Source organism: Sminthopsis crassicaudata, chromosome 1, assembly GCF_048593235.1.
Source record: "Sminthopsis crassicaudata isolate SCR6 chromosome 1, ASM4859323v1, whole genome shotgun sequence".
NCBI classification, from domain to species: domain Eukaryota; kingdom Metazoa; phylum Chordata; class Mammalia; order Dasyuromorphia; family Dasyuridae; genus Sminthopsis; species Sminthopsis crassicaudata.
The window spans coordinates 453,955,488-453,980,380 of record NC_133617.1 but is presented as its reverse complement, the minus strand read 5'-3'; the positions used below and the strand labels follow the sequence as shown (position 1 = coordinate 453,980,380).

The 24,893-nt window shown below is 37.9% G+C and overlaps 1 protein-coding gene across 1 annotated transcript in view; it reads right to left on the bottom strand.

Moving 5' to 3' along the window:
• TEK (TEK receptor tyrosine kinase) overlaps nt 1-24,893 on the bottom strand; it is a 167,224-nt gene that overhangs the window by 63,877 nt on the left and 78,454 nt on the right. The window contains exon 12 of the mRNA XM_074280794.1: nt 19,339-19,626. Coding sequence (XP_074136895.1) covers nt 19,339-19,626 — 288 coding nt within the window. The remainder of the gene's footprint in view (nt 1-19,338; nt 19,627-24,893) is intronic.

Here is a 24,893-nt window from a genome sequence, read left to right as displayed (position 1 = left end):
AATTTGAGTTTTAATCTGATCTGCAATGAGAGGAGTTAGAAAATAGAGGGACTTGAGCTACATTGATCTTGTTAGCAATCTCCATAACTGAGACACACTCAGGACCACTCCAGAGAATGGAACAGAAAGGATCCCTTAATATCTTCTGGGGTGCTTTCCCAAAGGAGCAGAAGGGGACAAGATAGGAGTCAAGGAAAATTTATCAAAAAGTTGCTATTTACCTGGTTTGTTTTTCCATTTTCTTTTTTTTCCAGAATGAAACAGATCCTTGGAATTATCTTTAATGTTTCAGGAACTTTTCTTGCAACCTTAAAATGACTAATTGCCAAACTGATTAATCATTGCTCTCAAAATTTGCTAAGATAATATTTTAATTTTAATTAGCTAGCTTTTTTGTGTAGCCCTCAGCTTGACCAGAGCTGAAGTCCACGGGGGGAAAAAAAAAAGTTGGACTTTTAAAGAAATTTTCCCATCATTCTAACTACAACATAGTTTTATTTTCCCCTTGCTGGTTGCATTTAAAATTTTTCCAGGTAATAAAATCTAGCTCACAGAGCAAACATGACATAGGCATTCTTCATAAAGACACAGACACAAACAAAATGACATGAAAGAGAATTGTCCCATCTTTTCCAAAAGCCATAAAATTTTGCCAAAAGCTATGTTATAGCACTTCATCTTCTCTAAAGTCCCAGAGATGGTAAAAGGGTAGCAAAAACTTTGCTGAAAATTGCAAGAATTTCCTGGGTGTGGTGCTCCCAGTCAAAAAAAAAAAACAAAAAAAAAACTTACTGATCGTGAAGCTCATGATGACCCAGACAAGTCTTCTCCCAGTGGCTTGGAGTGTCCCTGCTATAAGATTGTGAGAGAAAAAATGGTGTGGGAGAGGGGGCGCTTACCTTGACAAAGAGAGAATCAAGCCAGGGAAGGCCAGATTCTCCCTGTGTCAGGCCATCAAATGATGAGTTTGGGAAAGGGACCCCAAGAGTTTGGGGTCACAGACCAGTGTCATGAAGTGTCTCAAAATAATTTGCCTATTTCCTAGTTAAGTACAAAAATTTATTGTAATTGTAATGCCATTGCAAGTGGACTAAATCCAAGAGAATTTAGCAAAGAAACAGGAGCAAGGAGACACATTTATCTAGTGCTTCATGTTATTGATATGCTAATTTTATGGCCCAGAGTTACAACCAAGGAGTGGTCTCTGCAATTTGGTTCTCATTGATCAACAGATTATATTGTGTCAGGAGTTTGGTCTATGGGACTAAGCTGAGGGCAGAAGCTAATTGACAGTCAGCAAAGATCTGTCTATTCAGAATCAAACAGATTGTTATTCTTAGATTGGGTGTGGGAATTCCCTGAGGCAGAATCCAAAGCCAGAAGATTTAGAATCAATGACTTATTGTTAGAAGAGAAGCCCCTAAAGGTCAGGGGATCTCAAAATCCTAGGAGCTATGTTATATCATATAGGATTCTTTTTTATTGACTGATCACAAAACACCCTCAAGTTCATCCCTCTCCTGGGGATCAAGACCCTTGCTTTGTAAAACACAGGTATAGGAAACTTTCATCTTCTATAAGAAAATTTTCTTTACTACTATACATATATATATATATATATATATACAGAGAGAGAGAGAGAGAGAGAGAGAGAGAGAGAGAGAGAGAGAGAGATAAGTGTCCAGAAATATAGTCTTATTAGCATTCATTGGAGACACTAAGATATTAAGTTGTTTGTCTAGAGTCAGAGATCTAGTATAAGAGATGAGATTGGAACCCAGATATTTCCTGACTCTGAGGCCTATATTTATTCACTATGTTGAGATTCAGAAGGGATTCCAAAAGTTTGGGGGTCACAGACTGGTGTGATTAGGCATCTCAAAACAATTTGCAGGCTTGAACCCATCTTCAAGTCAAGGGGCAAAGTTTATTGTAATTGTAACACCAATTAAAGTTTAGCAAAGGATCAAAAGAAAGGAGACAAATTTAACCAGTTCTTCATGTCATTGATATAATTTTATGGCCTAGAGATAGAACTGAGGAGTGGTCTCAGGAATTTGGTTATCACTGATCAGCAGATGATCTTTAAATGGGCAGCACCACAGTGCCTCGGGAGATTGAGGCCCGGAAGTAATTTCTGTGGATATTAGGACCGCCTTGTAGGTGGGATCCTGTCCATTTTGAGATAGCTTTGTAATGGGTGACTCTCTCGCTGATTGGCTGTGTGTGTGACCTCACAGGCCCTTTATAAGCCCACTGCAGGCAGCAGTCGCTCTCTTTAACCTGGCGCTCTTCACCCTGGCTCCCTAACCTGGGTGGCCAAGCCAAGATGGATAGCCAAAAGAGGTAAGGATTTTGGTAGTGAACACGTGGGTCTTCTGACCAGGTGTTCACTAGGGAACCAACAAGTCAGGGCATCAGTTAGGGCATTATGTGAGTAGGTATAATAAAGGCTTTTAAGATTATACGTGGCTGTTCTTGAGTGCGCTACCGGTTATTAAACTATAGATTCAAGAGATCATGGCCAGAGACCTTAGAAGGCCTCAGAGGAGGCGAGCCGGGTAGAGTTCACACTGCAAAGGACAGTGGTCAAAGGTACTCTGGTGGGTCTAGGACAGACTAGTAATTGTAACTGCCAGGAGAGCATGTTACAAGCAGATTATCTGACAGTCAGTTATGTTTGTGGAACTATTTTAAGGCCAGAAGACTTTAGAATCATTGACAGACAGGTTGTTAAAACAATAGCATTCTAAGGTCAGAAGGCCTCAGGATTCCTAATATATCTTCCCTAAAGTCTAAAAGAACAAATATTATTGTATTCTTAGGCCAGAATATTTTTACAATCATTGATGGGCAAATTGTTATAACAATAGCACTCTAATGTTGGGGGACCTCAAGATCACTGATTCTAAAGCCAAAAGACTTTAGAATAATTGACAGATGTTAGAACAGAAGCACTCTAAGGTCAGGGGACCTTAAAATTATTGTTATATTTCTCCTAAAGTTGAATCATTCAACTATACCATGATAACTCTCAGTAGTAGTAGTTGTTCAATTAATAATACCAAAATAGGAATCTAGTATTTTGTAAAAAATTGCTTTCATGTAAACATTTTAGTTTATCTTCAAAACAATATTTTGGGGGCAGCTAGATGGCTCAGTGGATAGAGCACCAGCCTTGAATTCAGGAGGACCAGAGTTCAAATTTGGTCTCAGACGCTTAACCCTTCCTAGCTGTGTGTTCCTGGGCAAGTCACTTAACCCCAGCCTCAGGGAAAAAACAAACAAACAAACAAATAAAAAATATTTTGAAGAAGTTGTTATTCAGTCATTTTTGTGTCTGATTTTTCATAACCCCTTTTTGGGGCCAACCTATGGCCCTTGAATAAAGTAAAGCTAACTGGCTCACATGGGAACTGAATAAAATCATTAAGATAATATTATCAACAGAGTTGATTAGTCTCATCAGGCTATTGCTAAAATTATGCTGTTTTGTCCCCACAAATGCAACCGAATGGAACACAGAGAGAGAACTGATCATGTTATTATAGACTTTATACCTGCAAAGAACTATAAATATGACCTAATTCAACTCCCTCATTTTATTGAGACCAAGTGAAATGAAGTGATTTGTTCAAGTTGTCACACCTACTTTATGGATGAGTAAAGAATTAGAAACTAGTTCTTTTGGCTCAATCCTAAAATTTCTCTACTATGTTGTAAGCAATTGTGTCAAGGGATTAATTAGTAGGATCAGTTATTTAAAAACAGAATGTCATTTAAATATGTATATAAATATGTATTAATACACAGGTCAGAAGAAAGGAGTATAGCTTCTAGGGGAAACAGCAGTAGGAAGGTGCCTCTGAACTTGGGATGCTTCTTTTCTAACAATATGTCAGTGTCTTCTGGCTTTGGAATCTGTGATCCCACCCTTGGAGTGCTATTATTCTGGCAATCTAACTATCAATGACTGTATAAGTCCTGTGGTCTAGTAATATAATAATATTTCTTCCCTTAGATTTTAAGGAAGATATGTTAAGTGATTCTGAGGCCTTCTGATCTTAGAATGCTATTGTTCTAACAATCTGTCAATGATTTCCAAGTCTTCTGGCTTTAGAATAGTCCTACAAATGTTACTGACTGTCAGATAATAATCTGTTGGTCAGTGATAGCCAGATTCCTGAGACAATAGTCAATAAACCACTCCTCAAATCTACTTGTAAGCCATAAAATTAGCACACAAGTAACATGAAGCTCCTATAAATTTATCTCTTTTCTCTTGGGTCCTTTCCTAAATTCTTTTGGAACTCACCCTGCTTCAACTGGCATTACAATTACAATAAACATTGTCCCTTGACTTGAATATGGGTTCAAGCCTGCAAATTCTTTTGAGACACCTCACGACACTGGTCTGCAACCTCCAAACTTTTGGGGGTCCTTTCCCAATTTCAACATTTGATGGCCCAATATGGGAAGAGTCTGGCCTCCCCTGGCTTGATTCCCTCCTTGTCAAAGTGAAATGGGTAGCCTGGAGAAATTCTCTCTCAAGGGAAAAGCTACCTTGAACTTTGTCTCTGTACCCCACCTGAGGCAAACAGGATAACCAGCTTCATTCTGTTATCCTGAAAGACCACCCCCATTGATAACACTCACTACTGATTAAGTTCTCTATAGAGGTAAACAGATACCTAATTCAATTCCAAAATTCTCGGTTGTCCCAAGCTCTAGGATCCGCCCATAAAACTAAGTACACTCAACAAACCTCTTTACAAAATCTCCTGATTTTATTTAGGGGCTTTTGTTCACTAAGAGAGTCTCTTTCTTAGTGATATTTAGAAATAAACTTTCCTATTCTGTGCCACAGATAATACAGGTTAGTGAATTCTTATCAAAAGAACTCGCCTCGATCTGCCTTTCTTGTTCCTTCTCCAAGCCCAGGTTCATATCTCATCATTTGGTGGCTCCCTACAGGAAGTTCTAACAGAGCCTGGCCAAGAGATAGGTAAGGCCCCACCTATATATTATAGCAGTAGGCAGCCAAAAATCTAGAATAATTTGGACTGCTGGAGCTCTATGCTCAAGTAGAGTTTTTGCCTGGGGACGCTCATGGATGAAAACTCCTGCAGATTTGTCATATCTTTCTCTCTCTTAGGGATGCCTATAGAGAATGAAAATGCTTTAGAATCAGGGAAGCTTGGTGTTTGGGGCCTGTGGCAAGAATGGGACAGCTTATTTCCTCTATCCCTAAAGATTCACATTTAGTCTGTCTCTTCCCAAAGATACCAACATTAGGGATAAAAATTCATTATTTGGAAAAAACTGTTGGGAAAACTGGAAATTAGTATGGCAGAAATTAGATATGGATCCACACTTAACACCATATACCAAGATAAGATCGAAATGGGGCCATGATTTAGGCATAAAGAGTGAGATAATAAATAGATTAGAGGAACAGAGGATAGTCTACCTCTCAGACCTGTGGAGGAGGAAGGAATTTATGACCAGAGGAGAACTAGAGATCATTATTGATCACAAAATAGAAGATTTTGATTACATCAAACTAAAAAGTTTCTGTACAAACAATACTAATGCAAACAAGATTAGAAGGGAAGTAACAAATTGGGAAAATATTTTTAAAAGCAAAGGTTCTGACAAAGGTCTCATTTCCAAAATATATAGAGAACTGACCCTAATTTATAAGAAACCGAACCATTCTCCAATTGATAAATGGTCAAAGGATATGAACAGACAATTCTCAGATGAAGAAACTATATCCACTCATATGAAAGTGTTCCAAATCACTACTGATCAGAGAAATGCAAATTAAGACCACTCTGAGATACCACTACACACCTGTCAGATTGGCTAAGATGACAGGAACAAATAATGATGAATGTTGGAGGGGATGTGGGAAAACTGGGACACTAATACATTGCTGGTGGAGTTGTGAAAGAATCCAGCCATTCTGGAGAGCAATTTGGAACTATGCCCAAAAAGTTATCAAACTGTGCATACCCTTTGACCCAGCAGCGTTACTACTGGGCTTATATCCCAAAGAAATACTAAAGAAAGGAAAGGGACCTGTATGTGCCAAAATATTTGTGGCAGCTCTTTTCTTAGTAGCTAGAAACTGGAAGATGAATGTTTGTCCATCAGTTGGAGAATGGTTGGGTAAATTATGGTATATGAAGGTTATGGAATATTATTGCTCTGTAAGAAATGACCAGCAGGAGGAATACAGAGAGGCTTGGAGAGACTTACATCAACTGATGCTGAGTGAAATGAGCAGAACCAGAAGATCACTGTACACTTCAACAACAATACTGTATGAAGATATATTCTGATGGAAGTGGAAATCTTCAACATAAAGAAGATCCAACTCACTTCCAGTTGATCAATGATGGACAGAGGTAGCTACACCCAGAGAAGAAACACTGGGAAGTGAATGTAAATTGTTAGCACTAATATCTGTCTGCCCAGGTTACATGTACCTTCGGAATAGAATGCTTATTGTGCAACAAGAAAATGGTATTTACACACATGTATTGTATCTAGGTTATATTGTAACACATGTAAAATGTATGGGATTGCCTGTCATTGGGGGGAGGGAGTAGAGGGAGGGGGGGATAATTTGGAAAAATGAATACAAGGGATAATATTATAAAAATATATATAAAAAAAAGAAATAGATTCAAAATGACAAAAAAAAAAAAAAAAGATTCACATTCAGTATCTCTTTAAAAACAGGGACAAATTTAGACAAGACCAAAAAGCTCATTTATTTTTGCAATACTGCTTAACCTAAATATCTCTTAGAGAACCAGCAAAAATGTCCCAATTCATGGCTCAATAAATTACAACACTTAAGGAAATGGGCTCATTTTGCAAGAGAAAAGGGAAATGGACTGAAGTTCCTTATATTCAGGCGTTTGTGGCTCTGGCACAAGATCCTAAATTAAGATTAAATTGCAGAATGTTGCTTGTCAAGTTTTATGGAGAGAAACTGGAGGTAGAAACTGACCTTTTAAATTACCCCCTCTTTTCCACTCCTTTAGGGGCACAAGAAGCATCTGTACCCCCTCCTCTGCCTTCCCCTCAGCCCTCGGCAGAACACTTGCACTCCAGAACCTCCCCGTTATCAAAAACAGGACCTTGAGTCCCAAGATATATGACTCCCCTCTCCTCTGGAGTGGAGTTCTGGAATTGCCCAGCCCCCACTTCTTAACCCTTCTCATATAAGAAGTGGGATTCCTTTTTCCTCAACATGATCCCTCCAGCCTTCCTCTGAGAGCCACTAGCCCCCTTCTGAGGGCCACCAGCCCCAATGCCTCCACCCTTTTCGTACTGAGAATGAAGCTCCTCTTTCTCCTCCCCAGGAGCCTGATTCAGCCACAGCTGCTACTCAGGATCCTGATTTGGCTACTTCTTAACTCTTCCCCTTGAGGAAAGTTGGGGGGGGGGGGAGAGGAATGCTTAGAGTACAGATGCCTTTTTCCATGTCAAATCTCTCCCAAATGAAGGTGAAACTGGGCAGGTACTTTGAGGACCCCACTTAGTATATTGAGGGATTTTAAAGCCATTACTCTCCAATATGATCTTTCCTGGGGAGATATTAATATCATTATCTCCTCTTGTTATACCGTAGAGGACAAAAGGAGGATCTGGGATTTGGTCCAGAAGTATGGGGATGACATGGCTGCCTCCTTCTCTGCTAGATATCAACCAGGGGCTATAGCCGTGCCAATCTCAGACCCCTCATTGTCTGGAAGGGAAGCAAGCACAGAGAAAGAAGAGATTATCTACTACCCTGCCTCATTGAGGGCATGAGAAAGAGAGTTTAAAAAGCAGGTTAAATATGACAAATTTAGGGAGATTACTCAAGCAGTGAGGATAATCCCACCCTCTTTCAAGGCCACCTTGTAGAGGCTCTGAGGAAATACACTAATCTGGACCCCACTTCTCCAGAGAGGACCAATGTACTTGGCATGTATTTTATCAACCAATCTGCCCCAGACATAAGACAGAAGTTACGGAATTAGCTCTGGGGCCCTAGACTCCTATAACTCAATTATTAGATGTCACTTTTGGTGTGTTCGATAATAGAGACCAAGTGGCAGCAATGGAAGAGGATCACAGAGCCAGAGCAAGAAACAAAGAGCAGGGCCAACTTTTAGCTGCTGCTCTTTCCAGGCTTTAGGTGAAAAGGTCAGGGTCATTGGGCATGAAAATGTCATTGGAAACCACCCCCTCCCGGCCCTTGCCCTGAATGCAACAAGGAAAGGCACTGGAAGAGGGACTGCCCAGAGAGGAGTACAGCCGCCACCTCAAACCTTGCACTCTGGTCTCCTCAGGACCAGGAGTGATGGGGCCTGGGGTTCGGCCAGGCCCCCCCCTTATTCCATCACTGCTGCTGAACCCAGAGTCACTTTGGATATAGTAGGTAAGCTCATCTTGTTTCTTTTTGATATGGGGGCCTCTTTTTCGGTTCTGCTGTGGCACTCCAGTCCTACTCGCCCTTCCCCCATAAGGTAATAGGAATTGAGGGGAACCTCCAGAACTGCTTAGAAACCCTCCCCCTTCCTTGCTGGTTCAGGGACCTATTGTTTTCACTTTTCTTTTTAATTATTCCTTCCTATCCCACCTCATTATTGGGGCAGGACTTGGTGGTGAAGCTGGGGGTCCAATTCTCTCTGCTCAAACCTCCAAATGATCTTTTTGTGCTCCCTTCAAGACCCTCCCATATTCCAAATGAAATCTGGAAGGATATTGACTCCTCTGTTTGGGAACAAGGCATTCCTGGAAGAGCCACCCATGCTACCCCAACTCTCATTAAGCTGTGGGATCCTGGTGTATTTCCTTATAGATGCCAATATCCTATTAAACAGAAAGATAGAATAGGATTACAACATCTGATTGAAAAGTTCCTTAAATTTAAATTCCTCATTCCTTGCCAGTCTCCTTGCAATACTTCAATTCTTTTTGTTAGAAAGGTGAATGGTGCAGGATCTCAGGGCAATAAATGAAGCAGTCATTCCAATCCATCCTATAGTGACAAATTCATAAACAATCTTCACACAGATTCCTGGGAATACACAATGGTTTTCCACCCTGGACCTTAAAGATGCCTTTTTCTACATTCCTTTACATTGGGACTCCCAATTTCTCTTTGCCTTTGAATGGGCTAAGCCAGGAGAACACTCCCACCAATGAACCTGGACTGTTCTACCTCAAGGCTTTTGGGATAGTCCACACTTATTTGGGCAAGCATTAGCTAAAGATTTGAGAGACCTTGAGCTGCCCAGAAGTACCCTTATCCAATATTGTGGATGATATTTTGCTTTGCAGCCCCACCAAAGGGGAGTTCCTAAAAGAAGCCACAAAGACCCTAAATTTTCTAGCCTCGAGAGGCTACAGGATCTCCTTACCAAAGGCCCACATATCTTGCCAGTCTATGAAATATTTGGGTCACAATCTCACCCCCACCTCTCTCTATATATCTAAAGAAAGGAAACAGTATATCTTAAGCCTGCCAGACCCTGCCTCAAAGAGGCAATTGTGTACCTTTTTAGGCATGGCTGGCTTCTGCAGGATCTGGATTCCTAATTTTGGGACTATTGTCAAACCCCTCTATGACTCTATTCAAATAATAATCTTCTTGAATGGGGACCTGTTCAGGCCAAAGCTTTTAAAACCCTGAAAGTGAAATTGACCTCTGCCTCTGTCCTTGCCCTCCCTAACTTATAGAAACCTTTCACCCTGTATGTGAATGAGAGGCATGGGCAAGCTTTGGGAGTCCTTACCTAGCCTCTAGGACCTAAGCCTGTGGCTTATTTCTCAAAGAAGCTGGACTTAGTTTCCCTAGGAAGGCCTTCCTATCTCAGAGCAAACCTCCAAACTGACCTTAAGTAAGCCATTAGAGGTTTTAACCTCCCACAGAATCCAAAGCACTCTAGAAGCCAAAGGGCATCTGTGGTTCTCCAGCAGAAGGCTTACTAAGTACCAAGCCCTCCTGCTACATATCCCTGACCTGACTCTCCGAGTCTGTCACACTTTAAATCCTGCCACTCTTCTCCTTGACGTCTCTCAACCGGAAGAGATAGTCCATAACTGTAAGGAATTTATAGATTCTTCTACTCCAGCAGATCTGATTTAAGGGAGATCCCCCTTGAGAATCCAGATGAGGAGTGGTTTACAGATGGATCTAGCATCTAGAGAAAAGCAGATTATTCTGTGGTGTCTCTCCATACCACTCTCAAAGCTAAGCTATTACCTTCTGGGACTTCTGCTCAGAAGGCTGAGCTTATGGCTCTAACCAGAGCTTTAGAACTGGGGAAGGGTACGAGAGTCAACATTTACACTGATTCCAAATATACTTTTCATATCTTGCATGCTCACAAAGCTATTTGCAAAGAAAGGGGCTTGGAAAGAAGGAAGATTCACTTCAGGCTGGAGGAAACAGGCTTGCAGATTCAGCTGCTAAAGCTGCTGCCCTTTCATCATTGGCTATGGCACCTTTAATTCCCTAACTGCCTGAGTCTTTTGTTCCTTCCTATAGTTCACAAGAAAAAGCTCTTCCAGAGGAAAGGGGTACACTCTTTCTCCCTCTGGTTGTTTTCAAATGCCCTCAGACCACCTCTTAATCCCAGAGGCAAGTCACTTAAGGCTAATTATCTATTCAATATGAGATAATGGCTCTATATATAAATATTCTGGTCACGTAATGGCTCTCCTCACTATTGGAACTTGCTGAATGTTTGGTGGTGAGGTAATCATAGGCAGGGATTGGAGGGCTGAGGGAGAGAAATAGGAGTCTGTTGACTGCAGGATGAGGAGGAGAGATGCTGGAGACTTCGGACTACAGAATCCAGGATACATCTTTGGCAATCCACATGGCAGTTTGCCTGCCTCCTTCACTTCTCCCCCTAAAGATCAAGAACTTTGATTGATCCTGACTCTGATCCTGAGGCCCTCCAGGGAACTAGCTTGGATATTATATCCATCAGGTTACACACTTAGGGAGAAATGCTCTCCAATCCCTGGTTAAATGCATTTTCACTAGCCGCAGACTGGGAGACCCAATCAAACAGGTCTTCCAGGCCTGCCCAATTTGTGCCCAGGTGAATCCTGAGGTAGCTCTTAAGCTCTTCCCCTCCCCCCCAAGCCAGTTCAGAGGAGAGGCACTTACTTTGGTGAAGATTGCCAAATAGACTTCACGCATATGCCCCCCTAAAGAGGTTTCAAGTTGCTTCTGGTATTTATTGATACATTCACTAACTGGGTAGAAGTTTTTCCTTCCAGGACTGAGAAGGCCCATAAGGTATCAAAGTGCCTGCTGAATGAGATCATATCTCATTTTGGCTTGTCCAGCTCTTTACAGAGCGATAACAGGCCAACCTTCTTCTCAGGTATCTGTATTTCCACATTTCCTGGTCTTACTCTGTGGTCCTCTCCAGTGGGATGACAAATTCCTGGTCAGACTAGGGAACTCTGCAGGGAATGGGGGTGTCCAGGATTGTTGGGTGTGCCATCATCACTCCCAGGTGGGGTACAGAGCCTAATGCATTCTTTGCAAAGGTTCCATTCCCACAGGTCACCATCTCCTCTCTGGAGGCTACCTCTTTTATACTAGCCAATCCCCAGAGGAACTACTCTGACCCGACTGTCCCCTGCTTTCTGGCTGGAAAGGATCTTATATCTACATATCACCATACTACAAAGACAGTGGTTGTCACCGTGGCTCATAATGGCCATGTTCACATCCTGATGTAAGGACATTGATCTGTACCACCAATACTGTGAGTGCAAGTGAGTGTTGACCTCTCAAGCCTGCTGTAATTTCACTTCTGCAACTTGCACTAGCTGCATAGGTTGGTCACAGGCCAGGTGCACTTCCCCAAAAGGTAACTGTAGGGAACCCATTCTGGGATTATACTGGCAAACTTACTCACAATGCTTCCATAGCACTTTCTTTGAAGCTTCTTCATAACCTTCTGAAAACTAACATTCCAGTTGCTAGAATGTTATGTGACTACAATCATTTATGGGGACAAGCAACCAAGAGATGGCTACAGAACCTGACTTCCATCTGTGCACATAAGGGATATTCTTTTGTCTGTAAAGTAAGTCCTCCATTCCACCTCAATGTTTCTAAGGAACCTGTTGGAAATGCCTTGATTGGGATCCTCCCCTACCTATAAATCTCTCCATGCTGCTTAACGTCTTTTAAACACTATGGGTCTTGCACCATAGGCTACTTAAGCACCCTTTCACTGTATATAATGCCAGCACCTCTGATCCCACTCCTTCAAGGAGACAAAAGTAGGGATTTGGGGAAAATGTTCCATGGTACTTACAGAAAGGCACTTTTTTTTTTAACCTACTTGTGAGATTTGTTTCCTCCAGATTCCAAGCTATGAATTTCCAATTACTCATTCAACCTGAATACCATGGGCTGACTGATTCTGACACTCAACATCCCCTAGATATTGCTGCTGCCATCTTCAAGTTGCATGCCTTCCTTCCTCAGTTTGGACCCCACTAGGCAAAGACAGCTGTTCCTTATTAGCATAAAGCAGCACCAGAAGAAGAAATTCCATCCCTTTGTCCCAAATGAATTTGGGAGTTTAAACTGCTTGAGAGGGAAAATAAAGGAGTATAGCTTCTAGGAGAGACAGTAGTAGGGAGGTCCCCCTGACCTTGGAATGCTTTTGTTCTAACAATCTGTCAGTAATTCTGAAGACTTCTGGCTTTGGAATCTGTGATCCCAAGGTAACTTTTCCTAACCTTGGAATGCTATTGTTCTAGTAATCTATCTATCAATGATTGTAAAAGTCTTCTAGTCTAGGAATATAATAATATTTTTTCCCTTAGATTTTAGGGAAGATATATTAGTGATCCTGAGACCCTCTGACCTTAGAATGCTATTGTTCTAACAATCTGTCATGATTTCAAAGTCTTCTAGCCTTAGAATAGCCCTACAAATATTACTATCAGATAATTAATCTGTTGGTCAGTGATAGCCAGATTTCTGAGACAATAGTGAATACATCACCTCTCAAACCTATTTGTAAGCCATAAAATTAGCAAATAAGTAACATGAATTTGATCAACTTTGTCCAATAAATCTCTCTTTTCTTGGGTCCTTTGCTAAATTCTTTTGGAACTCATACTGCTTCAATTGGCATTACAATTACAATAAAGTTTGTCCCTGGAATTCTTTTGAGATACCTCATGTCACCAGTCTATGACCCCCAACCTTTTGGGCTCCCTTCACGACCTCAACAAGAGTGTCTTAGAATAACAGGTTCTTAACTTTTTGTATCATAGGTCCATGGTAAAGTCTGGATCCCTTTCTTAGAATAGTTTTGAAGTGCACAAAATAAAATACACAGGATTCAAAAGAAATATTGGAATACATACATACATATCTATGTACATATACACACATATATACATATATATATACTGTACACTGTACATTGGCAATACAAAAGTTTAAGAGACCATATTCTGACATGCAAAGATGTTCCTAGGAGGCTTGTGAATTTTGGAGGCCATTCCTACTCTGATATCTTTAGTTAAAAACAGAGATGAACTCAAAGCAGTAGCCCTGGAAATTTATCACAAAAGCAATGTCTCTATTGGAAAAATACATTATAGTATCTTCGGTGTCAAATAAAAAAGCAAATCACAAAGTCAGAAAGTTAGCGGCCATGCTGGATAATTGGGCAATCTCTCTTGAAGATTTCCAAGGAATGTGGTCTCTCAGTGAAGCATATTATATTTTTGGAACATAAATTCTAATTGTTAGAATTCTTTGTAATATCAAACTTAAGTTTGCCCCTTTTAAAATTCTATCCATTGATAGTTTACCTCTGAGACTTGTGGAGGAGGAAGGAATTTGTGACCAAAGGAGAACTAGAGATCATTATTGATCACAAGATAGAAAAATTTGATTACATCAAATTAAAAAACTTTTGTACAAACAAAACTAATGCAAACAAGATTAGAATGGAAGTAACAAATTGAGAAAACATTTTTACAGTTAAAGGTTCTGATAAAGGCCTCATCTCCAAAATATACAGAGAATTGACTCTTAATTTACAAGAAATCAAGCCATTCTCAATTGATAAATGGTCAAAGGATATGAACAGACAATTTTCAGATAATGAAATTGAAATTATTTCCACTCATATGAAAGAGTATTCCAAATCACTATTGATCAGAGAAGTGAAATTTAAGACAACTTTGAGATATCACTACACACCTGTCAGATTGGCTAAGATGACAGGAAAAAATAATGATGAATGTTGCAGAGGATGTGAGAAAACTGGGACACTGGTGCATTGTTGGTGGAGTTTTGAAAGAATCCAACCATTCTGGAGAGCAATCTGGAATTATGCCCAAAAAGTTATCAAACTATGCATACTCTTTGATCCAGCAGTGCTGCTACTGGGCTTATATCCCAAAGAAATACTAAAGAAAGGAAAGGGACCTGTATGTGCCAAAATATTTGTGGCAGCCCTTTTTGTAGTGGCTAGAAACTGGAAAATGAATGGATGCCCATCAATTGGAGAATGGTTGGGTAAATTATGGTATATGAATGCTATGGAATATTATTGTTCTGTAAAAAATGACCAGCAGGATGAATACAGAGAGGTTTGGAGAGACTTACATGAACTGATGCTGAGTGAAATGAGCAGAACTAGGAGATCATTATACCCTTCAACAATAGTGTATAATGATGTATTCTGATGGAAGTGGATATCTTCAACAAAGAGAAGATCTAACTTAGATCCAATTGAACAATGATGGATAGAATCAGCTACACCCAGAGAAGGAACACTGGGAAATGAGTGTAAACTGTTTGCATTTTTGTTTTTCTTCCCAGGTCATTTTTACCTTCTGAATCCAATTCTTCCTGTGCAACAAAAAATTCGGTTCTGCACACATATATTGTATCTAGGATATACTATAACACATTTAACATGTATGGGACTGCCTGCCATCTAGGGGAGGGGGGAGAGGGAAGGAGGGGAAAATTCAGAATAGAAGTGAGTTCACAGGGATAATGTTGTAAAAAATCACCCATGAATATATACTGTAAAAAAAAAAGTTATAATTATGAAATAAATAAATAACAAAAAAAAATTCTATCCATTGCTCCTGCTTTTTCCTTCCAAAGCAAAAGTAAAATATATCTAATGATACTCCTTCTGAACAGACACTTGAAGGCAAAATATATTGTTGTTGTTTATCCTTATTTGAATGATATTATAGGGTGATGTCTTGCCTCATGAGTGCATTGGATTTAAATGAAGCAGGGTTATACAAAATCATTAGCCTCTTTCTTCCAGTCTTCAAAATCCAGTGGCTAGAGAAAAGTCAGGAAAACTACTAAAAAATTAGAATGCAGTGAATGAACTTGGCATCTTTTATGTCTGACCAAGCTCTAAGCATTTCACAGTGCTTGACTTCAGTTGCCTTCATTGCCATCACAAAAACTTGTTCTCATTTGAAAGTCTTCACACACTTGGGGTAGACACTTCCTCCCCTCCTCCCACTAACCAATGGATTTGAGGCCTATCAATTACCTTCAATTTGGTTATCCCTGTTTTCCAGGATGATGGTCTATTGGTTGTGGCTACTGTGCATGCTGCCACAGGTGAGAGTTGAGTGCCAGTGAACACTAAAGATGGATGAGCAGGCCTGAAAAGAGCTCAGTAAACCCTGACAACAGAAATGCTAATCTTCCTTGAATACTTGGTACAACCCAAAGAAATTTGTAAATGTTATAAAATAAAATAATGAGATTATTTATAGACATTCCAAGTTTGAGGTTCAGGTGGAAATATTCTGTAGGCTTCTGGGAATCATCTGCATTAAACCATAGGAAAGAATGAGGTTACTAGAGGAGAGTATAGAGAGAAAAGGCCAGCTTTTGGAGATCAGATGGGTTGGGGATTATAAAGAAATGAGGAACTAACAAAGGATATTATGATAGAAAGAGAACTAACTAGGTGTTATGTCTTTAAAGCCAAATAGTTTTGTTCTTACTCCCATCCTACTTAATCACTTACTACATTTATGGAGAAACCTCATTAATTTTATAAGTAGGTGTCTCAGCAGTGGAGTAGGATGGGTCAGCATACTTAGAACATCTTCTATGCAAATCAATGTTTCTGAGGCTGTCAATTTCACTTTAAGTTAGATCTAAAATTTAGGAAACTTTGTCTTTACTTCAAGTATGAATGTTTTGTTTTGTTTTGTTTTAGCTTCCACATATTGTTCTTAGCTCAGCACTCTGGAGCCAAATAGAATAAATCTTCCTCTCTTCCACAAGACAGCCTTTCAAATATTCACAGAATCCTTGGATTGAAGAAATGAAAGCAGCTGTCTAGAGTAGTCACTTGCTAAACATTCTTTCCCTCCAAGAAGGAGGAACACACCACCTCATAAGCCATTCCACTTTTGGATGGCTCTAATTTAAAATTTTTTCTTGACATCAAGCTGAAATTATCTCATTATAGCTACCTCCCATTGCTCCTAGTTTTGGTCCCTTGGGCATTCATTCGTATGATAGCCTTTCACCTAGTTGAAGGAAGCTATAATGTCTCACAAGTCTTCTCCTTTCCAAATAAAACCTATTCAGTTCCTTCACCTGATCCCCAAATGACATGAACTCGAGGCACTCTACCACCTCTGGTTAATCTCTTATTCTCCAGTTTATCAATGTCTTTCCTAAATGGTAGCACATACAATGAGGACTGAAGAGGGCACAGGGCAGTGGGACCTTTCTATTTCTGACAGGTATGCTTCTATTATTGTTACCTAAAACAATAGAATTTTTGGTTGCTACGTCACCCTCCTAATTCATATTAACCTTTCGGTACTAAAATCTCAGAACAACTAGCACATCCCCATCCATACTTCATCTTGTACTTCAGAATTGGATTTTTTGTATATATGTCAAGTTTTCTATCTATCACAATTGAATTTCATTTTATTAGATTTTGTCCAGTGCTTTAGCATGTCAAGACCTTTTTGGATTCTGACAAATTGAAAAATAGCTATTGTGTTCTCTCTGAGTCTTTTCTATACAAAAGTCACTCGAAGTGTTTACCTCAAGCACTCCAAGATTCCTTAAGACTAGTGACTAGACAGATAGGTGGAGAGTAGATAGATTCTGGACTAGGAGTCAGGAAGACCCGAGTTGAATCCAGATTCAGATATTTATATTCTCTGTGACCCCTGACAAGTTATTTAACTTCTGTCTTAGTTTCCTTATCTGCAGTACTATGTACCTCCATATTATAAGGATCAAATGAAATGATATTTATAAAGCAAATTTTAAAGTGTCAAATAATTGCTGCCTTGAAGGCATTCAAAGTTCTGTGTAGACTCCATTTCATGTGAACATGTGATTAAAATGAGATAAAAACATTGCATCAGCTTGATTGTGCAGGACCAGACTGAGGGTATGGAAAGTACAATTGCTATGCTCTGGGTCACTATTGGGAAATGATAGAGGTTATTACCAGTTTAAGTGCCGCATGGGGATAAAAAAAAATGTTTTGAGTTCCACAAACTCAAAATGATATTTGTCCTACAAAGGCACAGATCTGGGCAGAGTTCCCTTTATGGACAGGAACAACAAAAGCAGTATAATAAAAGCTCATCAGCATTTAGTGACTAAAAGTGAACAACTCCCCATTTGAAAAAGTAACTCTGAACTATAGATTATTTCTATAGGCTAATTGTATTTCTATATTGTACATTGTATAATTCTATTGTATTTCTATGTCTAGTTATATTGCCTTCAAGTACATGGAGTTACTGGAAGTAATTGCTAGTAATATGTTCCTAAGAAGAAATGTGGACCAGATGGCAATACAATTATGAACCCAGGATGGTTGAAAAGCTAGAAGCAAATGACTAAAGGATTGATCATTGTCAACCTGGAAGGTTTCTAGTGATTTGACCCAGGGATCTGTCTTTGGTCCTGGACTCTTCAATATTTTTATCAACGAGTAGGATGAAATCACAGATGGCATAGATTTGTGAGGAAGATCTAGCATATTGGGATACAGAATTGGAATGGAAAAAGATTTTCATAGGCTAGAAAGACTGGAAATAGTAAGATGAAATTCAATAGACATATCAGTCAATCAATAAAATATTATACTTTTAACTCAAAACTCAAATCAACAAGTATCAAATGGAAGAAAAATGACAAGACAACTGTTCTATAAATAATCTTGGATTTCAGCTGTACTGAAAAGTAAATATAAATCAATGATCCTATAATACAATCTTAAGAAATATTAAAAAAGGAATGGTATCCAGAGTAAGGCTGGTGGTAGTTCCACCAACTTCTGCTCTAGTCAAACCAAATCTTGTATATTGTTTTCTGTTTTAAGAGCCACATTTTAATAAAAGATAAAAAGATAAAAGAGATCTTGGATAGTTCTGGCCAGGTTACATGGTGATGAGACTTTGGAACTTTGTGAACTTACTGTGTGGACATATATGAGACAATATCATGGGGAAGATTTGGAAACATCTACTGGCATATGCCCATTGTCACCTCACTAAGGATGAGGTCAGCTTTTAAAATCTTAGATTGAAGATTGAGTGAATTTATTGACTTAAGATGTATGAATTAGTGATGAATTAGTTAACAGCATCTTTTGGACTGTGATAACCCTCTTTTTTACAGGGATATTTCTTCATGAGAGACCCAGAGAGAAATAAAAGGTAAGAGTGGACATGGGTCCTGCAGGGAAAAGTTTACACATTCATTCATCCATACATAGCAGCAAGTTTATGCCCTGGAATAAAAGCACACTTTGGCTATATGTGACCATGCATTAACCCTTCTTTCATTCACATTAATTCATATGATCTCACAACCATTCTTTTGAGGAAAGTAATATGAGCCTTTTTGTCCCCATTATACAAAGAGAAAATAGGTTCAGAAAGGAATTGCCCAAGGTCACATAGGTAGCAATGGTTCAGTTAGGTTTCACGTTCAATTCTCCAGATTCCAGATTCAGTGGTTTTTCACACAGTGCTGCTCCGAATTATCAAAAATTCAAAATTAATGAACTTGTATAAATGTTCTTTACACTTTGAAAGCCAATTTATGAGATTCAAGATACAAAACAATCTCACTAACATGCCACCCCACTCTATCCCTCACATTTAATAGCTATCTTATCGTGAGTATCAGCCGTTATTTCTGAGTCAATTCCTGAGGTAACATTTAGAGATTTACAAATTATAGTAGAAGGAAAATAAAATACAGTGAAGATTGAGATAAATTTTATTACTCACTGTCACTAAGAGTCCAGGCAACAAGATGTTCACTCCATTCTCCTGGGGACTTGGTATTTACTCGGGCTCTCACTGTGTACTTTTCCCTGGGCTGTAACTTGTTTAGAATCACTGAGGTCTGATTTCCTGGTACTTTAATGTTTTTTTTCTCATTTGGAGCATCAGTGGGTCTACTTTCCACCTCAACATAAAAATCATCTTCTGAAATTGGAAATATTGGTTGCCATGTTAAATTCAAAGTGGTCTGACTTCTTGGTAGGAGAGTTAAACCTCTTGGTGGAGGAAGGCCTTGAAATAAGAAACAAGAGAAATTTCCTTTCTTTTATTTTGGAGGTAAGCACAAAGAGATTATTAAGGTGTTTTAAAGGAACTTCTTAGTTCACACTGTCAACACAAAATATCTGCATCAGTAATCTAGACTAAATGTCAGAAAAACTGAGATGTTACAGCTTTTAATGAATTCTGTGGTAACAGTTGAAGATCTTATCCCTTCCAATGCTATCTGCTAGTAAATGACTCATAAAAATGCCCAGTCCTAGAATTTTGTCTTAATAAATTTAGGATCTGGAGTCTTCAGCTTGGTGCTCTCCAAGTCACAAAAGATGGGTAAACTGCCTACTCTGAAAGCAACTTGCTGCAACAATCCAGAAGGAGTTAGTTCAGTTGTTAAAGGGGAATACTGTTTAAGACCAGAATTCATTCTTAATCAACAATGACCATTCCCCACTCTGCACTCCCCACTCCTTTAAGGTAAAGGTATTAAGCACTGAAATGATACAAAGAGAAGTGATATTTTCCCCAAGTCTTGCCATAATGTAGGAAGGAAAATTGCCAAATATAGAAAGGGAAAAATTGGAACAAAATGTTTTGCTGAAAAATTACCTATGCATATATATAGTAAATAAAAATCTATGATAATAAAATATATATATATATAAATAATATAAATAAAAATTTTAATTTAATTTAAAAAAGAGTGATGGACTGTTGTAATTATCTGACTAGTTTAAGCAAAAGCAAGGTTTAGGAGCATATGTAATATTTATTTCTATTTCTGCAAAGATTTCAGAATGGACTCTCCCTCCTCCCTACATACATGCACAACTGTAAATCAAACATGTATATTAAAAAAATACAAAAACCTCTCAAAACTAAACTAAACAACAGCAAAATTTAAATCATGGAAAACTATTACCTTCAAGAACTGCCTTTTTTCTACCCAGCTAGAAATTATTTTGACATACTCTTTTTTTTTCTTTTTTTTAATTATACCTTTTTATTTACAAGATATATGTACAGGTAATAATTTGGCATTGACAACTGCAAAACCTTTTGTTCCAACTTTTCCCCTCCTTCCTCCCACCTATTCCCTCAGATGGCAGGTTGACCAATATATGTTAAATGTGTTAAAGTATAAGTTAAATATAATATATGTATACATTTCCAAACAGTTATTTTGCTGTACAAAAAAGAATCAGACTTTGAAATAGTATACAATTAGCCTGTGAAGGAAATCAGAAATGCAATTGGACAAAAATAGAGGGACTGGGAATTCTATGCAGTGGTTCATAGTCATCTCCCAGAGTTCTTTTGCTGAGTGTAGCTGGTTCAGTTCATTACTGCTCTATTGGAACTGATTTGATTCATCTCATTGTTGAAGAAGGCCACATGCATCAGAATTGATCATCATATAGTATTGTTGTTGAAGTATACAACAAGCTCCTGGTCCTACTCATTTCACTCAGCATCAGTTCATATAAGTCTTTCCAGGCCTTTCTGAAATCATCCTGCTGGTCATTTCTTACAAAACAATAATATTCCATAATATTCATATACAATTTATTCAGCCATTCTCCAATTGATGGGCATTCCAGTTTCTAGTTTCTGGCCACTACAAAGAGGGCTGCCCCAAACATTTTTGCACATACAGGTCACTTTCCCTTCTTTAAAATCTCTTTGGGATATAAACCCAGTAGTAACACTGAGCATAATTATAAATTGTTCTCCAGAATGGCTGGATATATTCACAATTCCACCAACAATGCATGTGTCCCAGTTTTCCCACATCCCTGCCAACATTCTGCATTATCTTTCCCTGTCATTATAGCCAATCTCATAGGTGTGTAATGGTATCTCAGAGTTGTATTAATTTGCATTTCTCTGATTAATAATGACTTGGAGCATTTTTTATACAGCCAGAAATAGTTTCAATTTTTTCATCTGAGAATTGTCTGTTCATATCCTTTGACCATTTATCAATGGAGAATGGGGTTGATTTCTTTTAGACTCAATTTTCTATATATTTTGGAAATAGGTCTTTCTCAGAACCTTTCAGAAAAAAAAAATGTTTTCCCAGTTTATTGCTTCCCTTCTAATCTTGTCTGCATTAGTTTTGTTTGTACAAAAACTTTTTGATTTGATATAATCAACTTTTTCTATTTTGTGATCAATAATGATTTCTAGTTCTTCTTTGGTCATAAATTCCTTCCTCTTCCACAGGTCTGAGAGGTAAACTATCCTATAGTCTTCTAATTTATTTATAATCTCATTCTTTATGCCTAGGTCATGAACCCATTTTGACCTTATCTTGATGTACGGTGTTAAGTGTGGGCCAATGCCTAGTTTCTGCCATACTAATTTGCAATTTTCCCAGCAATTTTTGTCAAACAGTGAGTTCCTATCCCAAAAGCTGGGGTCTTTGGGTTTGTCAAAAACTAGCTTATTAAAGTTATTGACTATTTTGTCCCTTTAACCTAACCTATTCCACTGATCAACTAGTCTATTTCTTAGCCAATGCCAAATGGTTTTCGTGACTGCTGCTTTATAAAATAGTTTTAGATCAGGTACAGCTAGGCCACCTTCATTTGATTTTTTTTTTATTAATTCCCTTGAAATTCTTGACCTTTTGTTTTTCCATATGAACTTTGTTGTTTTTTCTAGGTCATTAAAATAGTTTTTTGGGAGTCTGATTGGTGTAGTGCTATTAGTTTAAGTAGCATTGTCATCTTTTATTATATTTGCTCGCCCAATCCAAGAGCATTGTATATTTTTCCAATTGGTTAGATTTGACTTTATTTGTGTGGAAAGTGTTTTGTAGTTTTGCCCATAAGTTTCTGATTTTCCCTTGGCATATAGATTCCTAAATAATTTATACTATTTGTAGTTACTTTAAATGGAATTTCTCCTTGTAACTCTAACTGTTGGATTTTGTTAGTGGCATATAAGAATGCTGATGACTTATGTAGGTTTATTTTATATCCTGCAACTTTGCTAAAGGTGTTGATTATTTCTAAAAGCTTTTTAGTAGAATCTCTGGGATTCTCTAAGTATACCATTATATCATCACCAAAGAGTGATAATTTGGTTTCCTCACTACCTATTCTAATTCCTTTAATTCTTTTTTCAACTCTTATTGCTAAAGCTAGCTAGCATTTCTAATACAATATTGAATAGAAATGGTGATAGTGAGCAACCTTGTTTCACTCCTGATCTTATTGGGAATGGTTCCAGTTTATCCCCATTATATATGATATGATACTTACTGATGGTTTTAAACAGATACTATTGCTTATTTTGAGGGAAAACTCTTATTCCTACACTCTCAAGTGTTTTTAATAGGAAGAGATACTGGATTTTTCAAATGCTTTTTCTGCATCTATTGAGATGATCATATGGTTTTTGTTAATTTAGTTATTAATATGGTCAATTATACTAATAGTTTTCCTAATATTGAACCAGCCCTGCATTCCTGGTATAAATCCTACTTGATCATGGTGTATTATCCTGGGGATGATTTTTTTTGTAGTCTTTTTGTTAATATCTTATTCAAGATTTTAGCATCAATATTAATTAAGAAGATTTTCTCTCTGTTTTCAGCCTACCTAGTTTAGGTATCAGTATCATGTCTGTGTCAAAAAGAATTTCGTTAGACTCCTTCATTCCCTATTTTTTCAAATAGTTTATATAGCATTGGGGCTAATTGTTCTTTAAATATTTGGTAGAATTCACACATAAATCCATCTGGTCCTGGGGATTTTTTCTTAGGGAGCTGATTAATAGCTTGTTCTATTTCTTTTTTTCTGAAATGGGACTATTTAAGCAATTTACTTCCTCCTCTGTTAATCTAGGGAGCCTATATGTTTGGAGGTAGTCATCCATTTCACTTAAGTTATGAAATTTATTGGCATAAAGTTGGGCAAAATAACTCATTATTATTGCTCTAATTTCCTCTTCATTGGAAAATTCCCCCTTTTCATTTTTAAGAGTAACAATTTGATTTTCCTCTTTCCTTTTTCTAATCAGATTTACCAAAGATTTATCTATTTTATTGGTTTTTTCATAAACCTAACTTAATTTTATTTATTAATTCAATAGGTTTTTTTTTTTTACTTTTAATATTATTTTCTCCTTTTAATTTTAGAATTTCTAGTTTAGTAATTGATTGGGGGTTTTTAATTTGGTCTTTTTCTAGTTTTTTAAATTGCAAGCCCAATTCATTGATCTTTGCTTTCTCTATTTTATTCAAATAAGCCTCTGAAGATATAAAATTTCCCCTCATTACTGCTTTGGCTGCATCCCACAAATTTTGGTATGAAGTTTCATTGTCATTATCTTGAGTGAAATTATTAATTGTGTCTATAATTTGCTTTTCACCCAATCATTCTTGAGAGATATTTAGTTTCCAATTACTTTTTGGTCTATTTACTCCTAACTTTTTGTTGAATGTAGTTTTTATTGCCTCGTGATCTGAAAAGAAAACATTTACTATTTCTGTCTTCCTGCACTTTAATTTTGAGGTCTTTATGCCCCGATATATGGTCAATTTTTGTATAGGTTCCATGAACTGCTGAGAAGAAAGTATACTCCTTTCTATAATCATTCAGTTTTATCCAAAGACCTAGCACACCTAATTTTTTCTAATATTCTATTTACCTCTTTAATTCCTTTCTCGTTTGTTTTGTGGTTTGATTTATCTAATTCTGAGAGTACAAGGTTGAGATCTCCCACTATTATAGTTTTGCTGTCTATTTTTTCTTGCAATTCTCTTAATTTCTTCTTTAGGAAGTTAGATGTTATACCACTTGGTGCATATATGTATAGTATTGCTATTGCTTCATTGTCTATGCTACCCTTGTGTATATCCCTGCTTTAAATGTGTTTCCTGTAAACAACATATTGTAGGGTTCTGACTTTTGATCCAGTCTGCTATTCATCTCTGCTTTATCCCATTCTCATTTATGGTTAAAATTACTAATTCTATATTTCCTGCAATCACATTATCCCCAGATTATGTTTTTATTTTTCTTGCCCCCCCCCCTTATGCCCTTCCGCAGAATTAAACTTATGGGTCCCACTTGCGTCACACAGCTCTCCCTCTTTAAGATTCCTCCCTCCTCCCTTTGAATTCCTTCCCCTTTCTTGTGCCCTTTCCTTATTCCTCTTTCCCTTTTCCCTTTTCCTCTCTCACTTTTTAATGAGGTGAGAGAAAATTCTCTGTAAAACAAATATATCAATTATTTTTTCTTTGAGCCAACTCTGATGAGAGAGAGGGGGAG